The 16,029-nt window shown below is 45.5% G+C and overlaps 1 protein-coding gene across 1 annotated transcript; it reads right to left on the bottom strand.

The window, feature by feature from the left end:
• Window positions 1-706: 706 nt before the first annotated feature.
• Window positions 707-14,449, bottom strand: LOC133269608 (beta-1,4-galactosyltransferase 3-like). The gene is made up of 6 exons (XM_061454122.1): window positions 14,016-14,449; window positions 6,946-7,181; window positions 6,138-6,328; window positions 5,470-5,592; window positions 2,317-2,421; window positions 707-1,355 (listed from the first exon to the last, which is right to left on the bottom strand). The coding sequence occupies exons 1-6, from the start codon at window positions 14,251-14,253 to the stop codon at window positions 1,214-1,216; spliced, it is 1,035 nt and encodes a 344-aa protein (XP_061310106.1). The 5' UTR covers window positions 14,254-14,449; the 3' UTR covers window positions 707-1,213.
• Between the last annotated feature and the right edge of the window lie 1,580 nt (window positions 14,450-16,029).

Genomic DNA, 16,029 nt, shown 5'->3' with positions numbered 1-16,029 from the left:
AGTACTTGTGATTCTGGTTTTAGAGGACTGGTAAGAGTCTATGGATAACTGTTCCACAGCACTTCTAAAGTCCTGATGAGAGTGCTTCCCTTTCCTTACAGCATTATATACCAGACTGTCCTTACCCCTGCATGTCAGATGTGCACCCATTAGTGACAGATGTGAAGCCAGGCTTGGGAGAGTTTCATCTAGGACACAACACATGCCAAAAAGGAACTTCTGCTTTACATACTGAAGAGTTACGTCCAGCTGGTTGCCCCATTACTCCACCTGCAGAAACAACTGAACCTTTAAGTAAGTTCTTGGGTGTTAGTGGGGATAGATGCAGCTTTTCAGCAAACAGGGGTTTTATTATCTACATGTAACAAGCAAAACTACCCAGTGCGATGCTTGCACAGTAACAGGAGCTGTGTAGAGGAGAGACTGTAGAAAGGGCAAGGCCTTGGCCACTCAGTAAGTGCAAGTACATTCCTGCAGTGTCCCAACTCCACTCCTGGCATGCTTGACTTTTTCCTCAAGTATTTAATTTCTCAGAAGTCTTTTATGTTAAAGACAGCTCAACCTTGAAATATACTTCATGTTTGAGCCACAGCTGAGTTACTGGATTCATTTCCCTGCTCTGAGCAGGAGGTCAGGCTTGGTGGCAGCCTCAGCTCTCATTCACCCTCAAGTCCTCACAGTTACAATAAACACATTTCACAAGTGCTGGAGCAGGCAAGAAAAGAGCTTTCTCCTTTATTACACTCTTGGTAAATATCCTAGAAAAATCTGAACCCAAACACAACTCCATTTGACTCAAATTCACCAGATATTTACAGAACTTAAGTATAGAAAGTGGTTAAAATACAGCATGTCACATGCCAGAAGAACTTTTATCCCAATCACCATTTAAGTACAAAGCAGGACAGAGCCATCCAGCTCTGGAACAAAGGTTCCAGACAACTTGGGTAAGGAGAGCTTGATCCCTGAGGGCTGGGAGGTGGCTCTGGCTCAGGAGTTAGTTTTACAGTGTACAGTAAGCCCCAGCCTGGTTATTTGCTGTCATACCCTATTCCTGAAGCCTCTTCTTCTAACTTGTACCCAGAAGAAAAGACAAACGTATGAAAGACAAAAGGATTAGTCTCAGGTGAGACTGCCACCAGGAGGTAGAGGCTGAAGGCTCACATGCACGCTGCCATACTGCACCCAACCGACCTCTTTTCTTTCCATTCCCCTAAGAGAAGGGGGGAACATAACCAATGTCCACAGTGATGTTGGTGTAAAGAGGATGCTTTGTCCTGGAGAGGAGCTTGAACTCTAATGAATTCATTCCATCATCTTTCCATGTTTTCCTGGTGTTGTGGTGGGAAGCGGGCCTGAGAAAGGAAAAATAACGAGAAGAACAAAGGTGATGTTTGCAGCTGAAGAAACAGTTTTCCAAGGGCTCAGCAGGTAAAAGCTGCTACCAGAAAAGCCCCAAGAAAATTCTTCTTGTATAAAATAGAGGCTAATACTAATTCATAATCCAGAGAGAAGGCACTTTGCAAGACTGAACAGATCAGATTAAGTTCACTCTGAGTATTCTAAACATGGAGGGCAATGCGGACTGGAACCTAATGAGCCAGGGAGACCAGTGAGGGGACAACTACAGCCTGAAAGCAACCAGGAACCAGCAGCAGCTTAGCAAGAGCAGGGTGTGCGTCACAGGCCTCAGAGCAGTGATGTACACAGACTGCTGTAGGTGGGGTTTAAGACAGGGCTGCTATGGAAACTTAGGGTTTGAGATAATAAAGGGAAACTTTCACCACACTTGACCCAACACCCTCTTCCAGCTCTTAGATACAACTGTGTTTTTGCTAAGATCTCTCACAACCCCTTCCTCATGTCTTCATACTACACTACTGTTTTCCAGCATTTTAACAGCACATTGTAAATCCACAGATTGAAGAGCAGGTTTGTATAATAGGGAAGTTGTAACAAAGTGCCTCTTCACACTAAACTCTCCCTCTTTACAAGAAAGGCAGTATTTTCTTTCCCAAGTTTTAAGCATCAAATCACCTGGGGAATAAATCTGACATGTATGAGCTTCCTAGCTAGCATGTGTCCTTAACCATAGGAAAAACAAGGAGGAAACCACGAGAAACCCTTCAACACAGACTGTCAGTTGCAACAGAATCATTCTGCTCCTGGGAGACTCCTCTAAATAGCCACATGAAAGCAGAAAGACAAGCAGTGGCATTAGACAAAGTGACACTTACTGCCTGTTTGGAGGCAGATGATGGCACCAAGGCAGAGAACAGCCGCCAAACTCCACACACCACCATCCCCAACACTTACCTTCCCCAAGGCTCTTGTGTCTCTGCCCCTTTGTCATAGTCCATCACTTTGTAGCGTCCGAGGTGACGTGGGGTCCGGACTATTTTCATTCCTGCCAGCTGAATCCTTTAAAACAACAAAGGAAGTGGTTGCTTAGGCATAAAGATGCCATTTCTAGGCTTAGTTATAGGGGAATGCAAACCCAGGGATGATTTGCAGTGTTGATGCAGGAAAAGCAAAAGGCTGAAGGGAGTGGGTTTAACACCACAGTGCCATGTTATCTTCTCTAGCAAGTCCTACCCAGGCTTGGGCTGGAATGCTCCCAACTACAGGGTGCTTTGACAGTGTACAGAGAGGATTATAGCAAGCAGGGAATGAACAACAGCACAGAGAGCATTCTAGAGCTATCCCCTTCAATCTGACAACTGAGCATGATTCTCACTCCCTAGCAAGAGCAGAGCTTTCACTGCCTAGGCTTCCATCACTGAAATGAAAACAAACCCAACAGCCAAATCTGAAGTTCCTGAAAGGAAGCCAGTGCTGAGTTTCAGGTCATAGCATCACAGACTGGTTCGGGTTGGAAAGGACCTTAAGCTCATCCAGTTCCAACCCCCTGCCATGGGCAGGGACACCTCACACTAGACCATGTCACCCAAGGCTCTGCCCAACCTGGCCTTGAACACTGCCAGGGATGGAGCATTCACCACTTCTTTGGGCACTCTGTGCCAGTGCCTCGCCACCCTCACAGTAAAGAACTTCTTCCTTATATCTAACCTGAACTACTTCTGTATCAGTTTGAACCCATCACCCCTTGTCCTATCACTACAGTCGCTGATGAAGAGTTCCTGATAAGTCTCCCTCTCTTTGAGAAGTGCCATTCATTCGGATGCTCTGGTATGTGATAACCAGAGGCACCAGCCAAACCAAGGACAGCCACTCAGCTGCAGGGCTGATAAGAACAGAGTGAGCTGGAGGCTCAGAATTCCAGAGGAGAGCTCAACCCCAGCATTTCAGATGCTGTAACCCATTGCTGATGGCACCTATGGTACTTTACGAATCCTGAGTGCCTGCAGCAGTGCTAAGGCCAGCAAACCTCCATCATCACACCCGTGATCCTAAGAATGAATGTTTGCTCAACTGCGGTCACCTCAGTGGCATGTTTGCAACACGTGTACCAGAGCTGGTAAAGCAGTGAGCTGCACTGAACCTGGAATGCTGCAGAACTGGCACAGGCCACAGAACTGAAGGGATCTGTTAGTCTGGAGCCATCACATGACGACAACATCGACAGTGTGACACGCTGTCATTTCAGACTGAGTTTTAGACAAGGCTTGTTTCCTGAACATAAGGAGATTCAATCAAAGAGACAAGAAGAAGCACAAACACTAAACTAGCTTTGCTGTTACTGGCTTTGCATTACAAGATTCAACTCAAACCATAACATAAAAGAGTCAATACATTCATTTACTGTTAAGAAGAACCCAACAGACCTCCCTGGAGCTGATAATGTTAACCCCTAAGTGCTACCAGTTTGAGTAGTGTTTTCTTCTAAAACTAGGCAGATCCTGGTGTTTGCTAAGACAAGCAGAGTACTGCATTTCAGTGTCCAAACAGTCATTTTGTTGCCACATGGTAAGAAGTGTGTGAGCATCCTCTAAAATCCAAATCCCAGTAGGTGCATCGAGTTAGTCATTCAAGACCAGGCAGCTCATTCCAACTTAGAATCACAGAATCAGCTCAGCTGGAAAAGACCTTTAAGATCATCAAGTCCCATCGCTTGCTACCTGGGAGACTGACCCCACCTCACTCCATCCTCCTACATCCTAGTTGTAGAGAGCAATAAGGTCCCCCCGAGCCTTCTCTTCTCCAGACTAACCCCCCCTCAAAAGGTGCCTCAGCTATTCCCTCATCACACTTGTGCTCCAGGCCCTCCACCAGCTCCACTGCCCTTCTCTGGACCCACTCCAGCAGGCTGAGGCCGGATAAATCATTAACAGGCACTGCCCCGGCCTCTGTGTACCTGTGGCCACCACAGAGCTAATCATTAGTGTGAACCTTCAGAGAAACACCACAGGATTTACTCCCCTTCACAAAAGGGCTATTTGGAGATGTACATAACCTAAGGCAGCCATGACCGTCACGGTACCGAAAGCCATGTTAAGTGCCTCAGCTGTACCAAGAACAGCTGAATAGACCCATGTTTGATGGATGGATCTATTTCCCCAGCATTCCATTCATTTAGGAAATGCTGAATCTCTAAACAATCCTACACCCTTTTAGTTAAGCTTCGTCTGAAAGGAAAAGGAGGAATTCTATGTTAGAAGAGCCGACTTTCAATTCTGAGAAGAATATTGCTTTCCAAAAACTCCTACAGTGCTGGAACAGAACACTGCACTGTGTAACCTGTCACACTGTGCAAGACAAAAACCACACGAGGCCTTCAGTGCTGGTGCACTAAACTCCTCATGAGCTTGCCATGAGAGAAAGGTGCAGAGTGCAAGAGCAAAGCTGAATAAAGCAGCTACAGCCATGGTTTTCTACATGAAGGATTTGAATTAGGTTGGAACTAAACTCATTGTATTCACTAGTACAGTGTGCTGCTGCCATGGCAACTCAAGTACAAGAAACCCCATCAGATTTGCTGCCACTGACTAACAGGAGTACACAGGCTTCTCCATCGCTCAGCGCTGCAGCCAGAACTCCTTGTCTTCCTTAATTCCAAGTACTGGTGATTCGATAACACTTGGAGCAAGCTAAATGCACTTCACATAACTTAAATTCCCAACTGGCTGAGCATTATTAAGTACCTTCTTGGTTTTCTTATCAAGCCTGCGGATTCCTTCCCTCCCTTGGGACTGTTAATGTCATGGGAGTCACTTGTCAGCTACTGGTGGTTATAACCCCTTGGACACACTCCAGAGCCACTGAAAGCACAAGGACATGAAGTAACATTCTGCCCTCCAGAGTCTGAGGAAAGCTTTGTCCTCCCAGCATACAATGACTGAATTCAGAGATTCTGAGCATCTGCTGACATTAACCACTCCCAATGCCAGCAGCATTTTGGATTATAACAATAACTACAACTACATGAAGGAACATCCATCATCTCAATTCCTTTCTCAGGGTAATGCTACATGGTCATGAGCCAGCTTAGTTCTGTTTCAGCATTAGTACCTTGTAGCAATGTCATCATTTTCACCACCACTGCCCCAGTATGTGTTTGGAAACCCATTCATCTTCATGTAATGTTCTGGAGTCAGAGCAGATACACCCCCAAAAAATGACTTAGACGGCAGACTAAAAGAGAAAGGGAAAAAAATATCAGTATTAAAGGATAATACCAGCCTTCCATAAACTAACATCATCATCCAAGTCACACATACATCAATCATACCTTACAGACACTGTCATAACAGTGGTAAAACCCAAAACAACAAACCCAGTGTTAATTCCTCCCATGTTCCATCCCTCCCACCTTCTCCCCCAGCAGACTGATGTAAAGCTGGTTTTGAAAGTCACATCTTGGGGCAGTTCAAAATACCGGCATCCTATCACACACCTTCCACTTGATCCAGTAATTTCCACCCTCTACTTTTGTCCTGGAAGGAAAGGCAAACAGGCTGAGCTGAGAGTGGAACAGGGAGCTGCTGGTAAGGAACTGTTCCTAACTGTTCCTCACTGCATGCCTACAGTTAAGAACACCCTTTTCTGGGGAAGTCACTACTGCAACACTAACAAACAAAACCTCTCAAAGGTGTATCTCCCACTGTTCCCATTCCTACTTTCTATGCCAAAGTGAACCAATTAGAATGCATACATCCAAAGGAAATGAAGGTACTTACGCGTACTGAAACTTATCCATAGCACTGGCTATGTGCTTGGGATAGTATTCATCACAAACATAGAGGTTATAATCATTCTCAGGTACCAGGTCGACATCATGCAGGAGCAGACAGTCCCAGTCTTCATCCTTCAGGGCCTCCCGGACACCGACATTGAGCAGCTTTGCTCGGTTAAAGGTACCATTCCCCACCTGGAAAACCAAACCTACATTTCTTCACCAAAACAACAAGGATGAGAACTCCATGTACATTTACGTGAGAAAAAAAAAGCCTGATTTGATTGAATGAAGTTGGGATGAATCAATACAGGCTGCAAATTTCATGCCCCAGCCTCTAAAAACATCACACATTCTCTCCAGTGTTCCCAGTTGTACACTTTGCTGTTCCAGGCACCTGAAGAAGGCTCACTTTTAAAAGACCCATAAGCCAAGCTTCCCCTCAGGAAGGTCAAACCAGATGTTTTTATCTGATACAGACTAAAAAATACCTGATTTCACTTTAGCATTTAGTGTCCCTAGTTTTGCTCAACAGCCCCAGTGGCAAGCTACAGACAAGCCACACGCAACTCCTGAGGAGATGAAAATACAAGTTACCACTTACTGACAACTTTATCCCTCTAGAAGGGAAAAAGCAGAACCCATCAATAGCAGAATGATGGTACGGAGATGGGACAGCATATAACTGACCTCCTCTCAGCCCATGCATGAAATGGTACTTCCACACTGAAGAAGCCACCTTTCTTGTTCAGAACCTAATCCTGAACTGGGAAGCCCAGCTACCCCACTGGGCACATCTGATTGAGCTTTACCTGCTGAATCAAGTAGATAGTGTAACTCAGCTGCTGGCGCTGCAGGAAAGGATGGATATAGTAGAGAAGGTGGTGAAGGTACTTCTTCTGGTTCCTGTAGGCTACAAGGATGGCTGATCGGTAGCGGGCCAGGCAGTGAGGTGGCCTGTAGCTGCCACCAGGCCGAACGAAAGGGTTTTTTCTGATGATCATCTTTTCACTAGGGAGCACTCTGAAGGTGATGGTTAATGGACCAACTGTGAGAAGACAGAAAAAAGGGAAACAAAGTAAAGACCAGTGATGCTTCTCAACCTTCATTCACACCTACCACATCAGCTACATTATGTTTACTACTTCAGACACCAGCCCTACTGCAGAACAGGTAACACCACCAAACAGATGTACTCACATAGAATCACAGAATGGTTTGGGTTGGAAAGGACCTTAAGATCACCCAGTTCTAACGCCCCTGCCATGGGCAAAGACACCACACACTAGACCATGTCACCAAAGGCTTCGTCCAACTTGGCCTTGAACACTGCCAGGGATGGAGCATTCACCACTTCTTGGGCTGCCTGCGCCAGTGCCTCACCACCAGAACTTCTGCCTTATATCTGACCTGAACTACTTCTGTATCAGTTTGAACCCATCACCCCTTGTCCTACCACTACAGTCCCTGATGAAGAGTCCCTCTCCAGCATCCTTGTAGCCCCCTTCAGATACTGGAAGGCTGCTAATACGGGCATGGAGGATGTTCAAAAGGACATTCAGCAGGGTGGGAAAAAATAGCTTAAAGCCTGGATGAATATGAACACTTTAGGAAGTGTCAGCTTTATCTTAAAACAGGCTCAAGCTCAATTTGACATTCTAGGTACATACCACAAAGGCTGTTCATGCTGTGTCATTTAACTATATGCACTATGATAAGCAGGCAGTGCTTCAGAATGTGGGGAGCAGCAGATGACAACTGAGCAGGAAGAAGAGAGATGTTATATCTTCTGGAAGAAGCACAGGGCAGCAAAAAAACTACATCTGAGATGTACTTTCTCTGCTCCGCACTCTGATACTAAACACAAAACATACTGGATGTGTCCCTCAGTTCTTACCTCAGCAAAATCCGCATTTTTAGATAGATTCTTTCACAGCAAAATCTGCATTTTTTGATGGATTCTTCCATTCATCAGATGGAAAGAGCTCAACAAGTCACAGGTAAGAAAGAAACTATAGAAAGTGTCAACTAACATTTTATCACAGGCTTGCTATTGCTGCAGCACGAAGAAACAAATCAATTATTTCAGTGTCTGTTCTGGGGAGTGAGAGAAGGTTCCAGAACTACCAGAAGAGATCTGTTTATATATTAAACCAGTGTCTCTTCATGGCTTCCAACCACTGTCAACTTGTGTGAAACAGCACAAATGCAGAAGATGAAAATCTATTCCTTAAATGAACGAGCAAGATTCACTTAAATCACAAGTAACAGCTAATAATTTCACACGAGAGTTTGAAGTAGGACCAACAGTTCTCTGCAGGCCATGCTACCCAAAGACAACGTATGGTATTGCACCAGAAGCCTGCCAGGGAAGTTACTGGTGGTTTGGTTTAGTTTGGTTTTGGTTTTAAATAGCTATAAATAAAATTTTTTTTCTTTCCCTTCCAAGCTCATTCTTAATGTCTCAAAGTGAGTTTTCAGGATGCTGTATGTCAGACTCCCTCTTAAACCACTGAAATCAATCATTCTGCTAATGAAGCCTGAGAGAACAACTATTTAGGCCTGGTGCTGAGTAGCTTTCCTTTGAGCAGGGCAATGTACAGGCATGTTTCAAGTCTAAGCATTGAAGCAGTTGAGTCCATAAGGTTCTTTTCCCAGCCCATTCTAGAGTCCAGTTCCTGCTACAGTTCTAATCACAACAAAAAAAGAGCCTGTGTTCACCCACATCCCGTTTAACTGACACGAAGCAACAACATCCCTCCACTGCTGTGGGGGGAAGTTTGGGGGTTTTCTGAGCACTAACAAGTGTTAGGGGCTAAGATTCAAGCTGGCCATTAAGAACTGGGAAACAATTTGCTAGTTGGTGTAACTCCCATTTCTGATGGGCAAACCTGTATTGGGAAGTGTCCCCTTTTCCTCCTCAAGGAACATGCAAGGGCACTTTGTGAGGGTCAGTCTGAAAAGCCAGTGATGCCATTCCTCATGCTGTCAGAAAGGTACACCTGCTGGGAATCCCACTTCATGGGGTTTATTGCTTATGTTTGGTTTGTTTTTGAAAGGAAAACCTGAATTTTGCTTGTCAGCAAGCTCTTGCAATAGCTGACTCACTTCTCAGTCCTTCCCTAAATATGTAAAATGCAGGGGAATTTGATTTTGACTGTTGCCCTCTGCAGGAAGCATGAATATGTTGCCATACCTCAAACAGAGGAGCAGTACTTCAGAGAATCATGCTGTGGGCCCATGAATCTAGGTCATAGTTACAGTTAAGATTTTATGAAGTTATTACCTACTTCTACACTACTTCCCTCTGTACTGGTCACTGGTGAGGCTGCATCTTGAATCCTGTGCTCAGTTCTGGGCCCCTCACTACAAGAGAGACATTGAGGTGCTGGAGCGGGGCCAGAGAAGGGCAATGGAGCTGGTGCAGAGCCTGGAGCACAGGGGTGATGGGGAATGGCTGAGGGATCTGCGGGATTTAGTCTGGAGAATAGAAGGCTCAGGGGGGATCTTATCGCTCCCTATAACTGCCTGACAGGAGGATGGAGCCAGGAGAGGGCTGTGCTCTGCTCCCAAGGAACAAGTGACAGGACAATAGGAAATGGCCTCAAGCTGCACCAGGTGAGGTTTAGATGGAGATGACGAAAAATTCCTTCCCCAAAGGGCGCTCAGGCATTGGAACAGGCTGCCCTGGGCAGTGCTGCAGTCACTGTCCCTGGAAGTGTTCACACACCGTGTAGATGAGGCCCTCAGTGCCATGGGTTAGTGGTGGCCTTGGCAGTACTGGGGAACAGTTGGACTGGATGGTCTTAAAGGTCTTTTCCAACCTGGTTGATTCTGATTCTATGCAGTTTCTTTTTCTGCCTTTAAGACCACCACGTTTCAGCCCAAAATTGTTTGTTACCTGTAAGTTTTATTGCTTTTTAGATTTATGAACTCCCTGATGATCAGATCTTTAACTGAACCACCATTACCCACTGATTTGATGACAACTGGAGCTTGCTAAAGTAATGTTATATTCAGATTGGATTTCAACTACACATCATTGCTCCAAGGAAAATATAAGATAGGGAATTAATCCCTTTTGTTCTCCTACAACAGCCGTCTTTCGTGTTCTATAATACAATCAGGGCTCTTTGTATTGCAGAGTTAAGATTCTGTAGCAATAATCCTTCAATTCCAAACAATCCAGTCTAAATTTGGACATAAGAGAATGAGTAAGGTAACATGCAATAGTTTCACTCCATACCTCACACTCCTCAGCTCAGAAACTCACTATGCCATGGAAACACAGAAGAAAAGAAGTTAGTCTGTGTCCCCAAAACCCCAAAACCTCTGCTGCCCTATACTGCTTGGTACAAGCTACTTTGTGGCTCTCCAGTTTCTTTCCTGTCCAACTACCAAGAGGCTAATGCACTGTAATCCAGTTAAATCTCAGCTGTGAACAGAGCAGTTGCAGGCTGGACCAAAGAGAAATAGAATTGCTAGAGTGCAGCTTTGGAAAAGAAGGAAAAACCATCTTAGACGTGCTGCACAGGATCCCAATTCAGACAAGGTGCAGGATCAACACCCTGAAACATCCAAGACACTTCTCCATAGGATGGGTCCTAAGCTCTTCCTGTGCCTGTATATTCACATAATGTTTTAACTGATATGAAACTTTTATGTATAGTGTTAAACCCCACAAATCTCTGTCTGAATTGTTACTGGTGCCAGTGACAGCACACTCCTTGCTTGCTTTACTTTCTAGGCAACACATTTGACTATCAGTGGGAATGTATTGATGGTGACCATATCTATCCCATCTTAGGAAAGAAACTACATGACTTCTCAACTCCTTGCTACACATTTGGAGCTAGCAGCTATTATGACACATTTCAAAGAGAATAAATAGAACTTACACAAGCTGAGCAAATGGGAACAGTAGTATAGATGAATAAATACCTCACTGAGAAAGTACACCACCACACACTACATTAGCAGAGTCATACTTGTATATTTCTACCACTGTATGAATAAAGAAGCAGGAAAAAAAAAGCAGAGCTACAGCCCTAACTTAAGGAGCAGTTTCTAATGCCAGAATACAAGGCTGCCTCAACTGCACTTGAAAGTGAATCTCAGCATTCCCATCTTTTCACTGCTTTTTAAATCCAAGAGAAGAAACTCTAATAGGAGAGCCTCCATTAGAAAAAACAGCAGGAACCACTCATTACCATAATAGATGGTTACACTCACGGAAGGGTTATGACAGGGAGTAACTAGTCTAAGAAGGGCTTTGAGGAAAAGAAATTCATCTATAGCATGAGCAGAGTATGAACAGCAGAGTTACAAACAGAACTTTCAACTGTTAAAGCCTCTGAGGGCCAAACCAACTCATTCAGCACACACCATGCATGAAGGTACCTCTTAAAGTCTAAGTCTTCCAGCATCAAAGTTCTTCTTGCTCAGAGAAAAAGATGAGCTGAAACAACACATCCTGCATGCAATGTCAGAAAGTCAGAGGATGCTTTGCTTTTGCCAAGAACAAAGGAAGAGAAAACAGGCAACTGGTTATTTGTGTAGATACTTTAACCTTTAAAGGAACTGGAGTGATTTATTCACAGTATTAATGAAGACACCGAGGATCTAGTACAACGCTTTTCAAGCTGCTGGTTGCAAAATGCTCAGTGGACACTACTAAGCATTAAAAAAGTAACATCAGTCAGCAAGTCCAGTCCCTCCAAGGCAAAGATGTTCCTCAATTATACTGTAATTCTTACTCTGTAGGCCTGGAAGAGCCAAGATGCTGCGGATTTATGAGGTGGGAGCCAGATGAGCTGATCTTACATTCAGTTATCCAAATGATCTACTATATACATAAGTGGGAGAAGCACTGCACTTCATGAAAGCCCTGATGCAGAAACCATTTAAGCTATTTGGCATTCTCCCAATTCCTTTAACATGCTTTGGAGTGGCCACAGCTCTGAACTGGAGACTGGAGTCCTCGAGAATGGTTTTGAAGTCTCATTTAATGGAGTTATGAAATTAAAGGCCCACAAGTCTCAGTCATTCTCTCAGTCCCATAAGAGAAGTTGATCAAGACATTCATACAGTATTTATGTATCTATTCATACGTGACCATCACACACAGAACAAAAAGCAACTACACTGCAGAGCAGCACACGTGTCTCTGCTAAAAGAAACCCCAAACTACCCAGAAAGGCTGGCACATGGTGATACCAGTAGGAGTAATTTATTTCTCACATTTAAAGGGAAATATCACTGAGTAAAAGTTAAGCTGCAGCTTAATTCAGCTGATCTGAATCAGGGATGGGCAGAAGAAGAGGTCTTCAAAAGATTTCACAGCTCTAAAAGCACCCATCACTGTAACTTTACTCTGTGTCTGCCTCCTTTATATAGGTCACTACTTCTACTTATCTGATGGCTTGGAGGCTGCACAGAACTGCACCTAGTTTTGTTGCTTTTCTTTTTTGAGACAAAAGCTTTCTCATTTAACTCTTTGCAGGGCAGCAGATTCTCAGCAGCACAGACAAGCAGAGTGCAGGCACATTTCTGCTGTGCTTTTTCCAATAAAACAGGTCAGGCTGAAGCATAGGATTGTAGCTTCCCAAAAGAACTGATGGGCTGTACCTAGTGATGAACAGAGACTGCACAAAGCCCACTCCAGCTGGCACCTGTGCAAAAAGGCCCTGTACTGTAAGTATTTCAGTAGAGCTGTTTCCTAGGGAAATACTGAGGTATATTCCCAAAAGTTATAATGTAGTCTCATCATACATCCTGCATTTATTTCATTTAACCTCAGCACCAGAGGAAGGAAGAAATCTTCCCAAAAGAACAAACACCATTACAAAGACTGCAGTCTAAAAAGGCTCATCCAAAGCAGAGTTCTCTTAACTGAAGTAAGCAACTTGACAGAAGAGTAACCACAGCACTGGCTTTCCACAATACTTCCACCTTAAACCAGGTGGTAAGAGCCATTTGCTTACTGTGCTCCATGTGAGGTGATCAGCTCTCCTAGAACAGCAGGGCAACTACTAAGTAGTAGTTGCGAGTAGTATATTCAAGACTTGGCTAAGCAGAAACCTGTGCAGTACAGACAATCAGACAAGGGTAACTTACTACAGAGAAGTAGGTGTCCCCAAACAAGCTGTAAGTTCATACTTACCAACTCATCCATTCCTGAACTGACCTGATTAATCACTATTGGAGATGCACCACTTTTACTACCAACAAACTTGCTTTATGGGTTCCACTTTGTACTTACTTACAGTTCCTCAACTGTTTTTAGCAGTAGCTGGATGAATGCTGCCTCTAGGGTCAGCTGTAACTTGGTCCTAGTATAAATACAAATTAGCCTAAGTCTAAAGGATGCATAACAATCATAGGCCAAAAAGATGGCCATGAAGAGCAAGATACAAGCTACATTCTCATACAAACAATACTTAAAGCCAACTTAATTGATTTATATTGAGATAGAGGCTTGATGTAAGGCTGAGACAAAGAACCCTGTAGTTACACTGAGTCAGGGGTCAAAATCATGCAGTTACTGAAGTACAACACTGGCACATTTTATACAGGACTGCCAAAGGAAAAGAATCCAAAATGTTCCTAACTTGGCATTAAACCCATATGCACTGTTTTCACTCTTGCTCAACAATCTCTGCATAGCCAAATCCTTCAGATTGGAAGTTTTTCGGTCAATAAAGCACTTTTCCTCGCATAACCAATATGAGTCAATTACCACAAGAAAAAATTGTCAGTGTATTACACCAGTATAACAGTTTTAAAGTGAAAAAGTTGGCGAAATACACAACATATATTTACAAAGTGTTCAGCATTATCAGTAGCACAGCAGTCACTTCCATCACTGTGGGTTTATACCTACCAAATATCGGTGACCGTGCCGAGCAGTAGGGCTTAGCTTCTTCATTAGGAGCCCGGGTGAACAAGCTGAGGTTTGTGTACACATCGTGAGTCCTGGAGTAATCCAGGACCTGCGGTGTGGCTAAGAACCCCCGGAACACATGCGAAGGTCCACCTCGGTACAGGATCAGGATAAACACCGCTTGGAAGACAAACAGAAACAGCAGAAAACAAGGGTTTTCCGCACGGGAGAGGGACATCGTTTTTAGCCCATGCTCTGCAGTCACACCGGTGAGGAGCTGCGGTGCTGTTCCACGTTCAGGGCTACATCGCTGTGCACGGAAGATCTCCTCCTCCTCCTCCTCCAACTTTCGGAGGCGGCAGCGCGCTCCTCTTCCCACGGCCTCACCTCCCCTTTCCACCACAGGCTCCGCGGGGCGGACTGAAGGAGACAAAAAGCTGCTCAAGCCCACCTGGTGCACAACAGCCACAGGCGCAGCGGCCCCCTTCCTCCCGCAGCCTTACGCCTACCCCGGCGGGACCGCGCTCTGAGAGAAACAGCGGCGGAAAGCACAGCCGAGCGGCTACGGGAGGTGACAGAGCAGGCTCGCCTGGAACACCCCCCCCCCGTAGACGCCCGACTTCACCTCAGTCCACCCCTCTCCAGGGCCATACCTTACCCCGCTGTGGAGCAGCCGGCCGGCGGCGCGGCCGTGTACACCCAGCGCAGCCCCGCCCGCTCTTCCGGAGGGACTACAGCTCCCAGCATGCAAAGCGGGGAAGCGTGAGCCCCGGACGGGCTGCGCCGCCGCGGAGCATGCTGGGAGGTGTAGTTCCCACCCTCCCTCAGGCCCAGTGCGGTCGCGGCAGCGGGTAATGGCGCTGTGGGGTGAAAGAGGGGCTGCTGAGTGGCGCTTCTCCTCTGTTAACACAGGGCCAATGTGCCGGCTTTTAATTAGTTATGGGCTTGTAGCTATGCGTTCATGAGCAACCTAGCCTACTGGAAGGCGTCCCTGCCCGTGGCAGGGGATTGGAACTGGATGGGCTTTAAAGTCCCTTCCAACCCAAACCACTCTGGGATTGAACGGAGCTGTGAACTGAGCAGAGGGAGATGGACTGGAGTGAATACCTGTGCCTGAAGGGACTGCAGCAGCACAGCCTCCACAGCAAGGGACCTCCTGCCACGGTCTTGCTGTAGCAAACAACTTTGCCTTTTACACCTATCTCTTTACTGGCTAATTTCTTAACGCGGCTTAGGAGATAGCACCCATGATCCATGCGCCTGCTCTGCTGACACGTTCTCCATGTGTTGCCCGTTTTCACTTAAATTCGGCACAGAAAAAGGTACAGACACTAAATCCCTACAGGGCTTCAAAGAGCAGTCGGTGGCTGGGTTTGCACTGAGGAGAGCAGTAAAATAAGTGCCTGTGAGAGAGGTGCACGTCCCTTAGCTCAGCCTCCCAAGGTGACCATCAGCCAGGGCACCCAGCCCCAAACCAGCCAGGCCAGTGCTGCTGTTTGCCCTCCAAACTGGGTGACAAGGCACAAAGGAGGGGTGGATGGGGTGACAGCTTTTATATGGGGAGCTGGGAGCGCTCCTGCTTCACGGCTGGATTCCAATGCACAGGAAACTTGACCTCAGTCATTCTCCTGCGCAGAACAACTGATTACCCAATTTAAGTGGATTGCTTAAGGCCTGAATGCAAATTGTGATTTCACATTTAATTTTAATTGTTTTTAAAATTAAAAAAACCCCAAACAATCAAAAGCCTATTTAATATTCCTTTTGCCTGGGCAAAGTCTTGCTTTACTGAAACCCACTCACCCAATGCTGCTGCAAAGATTGGTTTCCTTGCACTCTGCTCTGCCATTTATGTTCTCCCTATGCCATTCCCTCCACCACCACAGCAAACCCACCCAGCTTGTCTTCCCCTCCAGAAAACAAAGCAGTGCTTGATGTTCTGCTGAAAGCTCCAGCCAGTACAATGCCGTGGACAGGAAAGAATTAATATCTGCGTCAACCATGAAACAAAGGA

Source organism: Pezoporus flaviventris, unplaced genomic scaffold (genome assembly GCF_033815535.1).
Source record: "Pezoporus flaviventris isolate CSIRO_AGI_PZ_B2104156 unplaced genomic scaffold, CSIRO_AGI_Pfla_v1 ptg000015l, whole genome shotgun sequence".
Taxonomy (NCBI): Eukaryota; Metazoa; Chordata; class Aves; order Psittaciformes; family Psittacidae; genus Pezoporus; species Pezoporus flaviventris.
This window is presented reverse-complemented; position numbering and strand designations above follow the sequence as displayed.

Excerpts from the sequence above, each read along its gene's own strand:
- LOC133269608 (XM_061454122.1), bottom strand. The coding sequence starts at position 14,253 with ATGTCCCTCTCCCGTGCGGAAAACCCTTGTTTTCTGCTGTTTCTGTTT. Across the intron at positions 7,182-14,015 it reads GGCACGGTCACCGATATTTG|TTGGTCCATTAACCATCACC; the intron begins GTAGGTATAAAC and ends GTCTTCTCACAG. Across the intron at positions 5,593-6,137 it reads ATGGATAAGTTTCAGTACGC|TCTGCCGTCTAAGTCATTTT; the intron begins GTAAGTACCTTC and ends TTTCTCTTTTAG.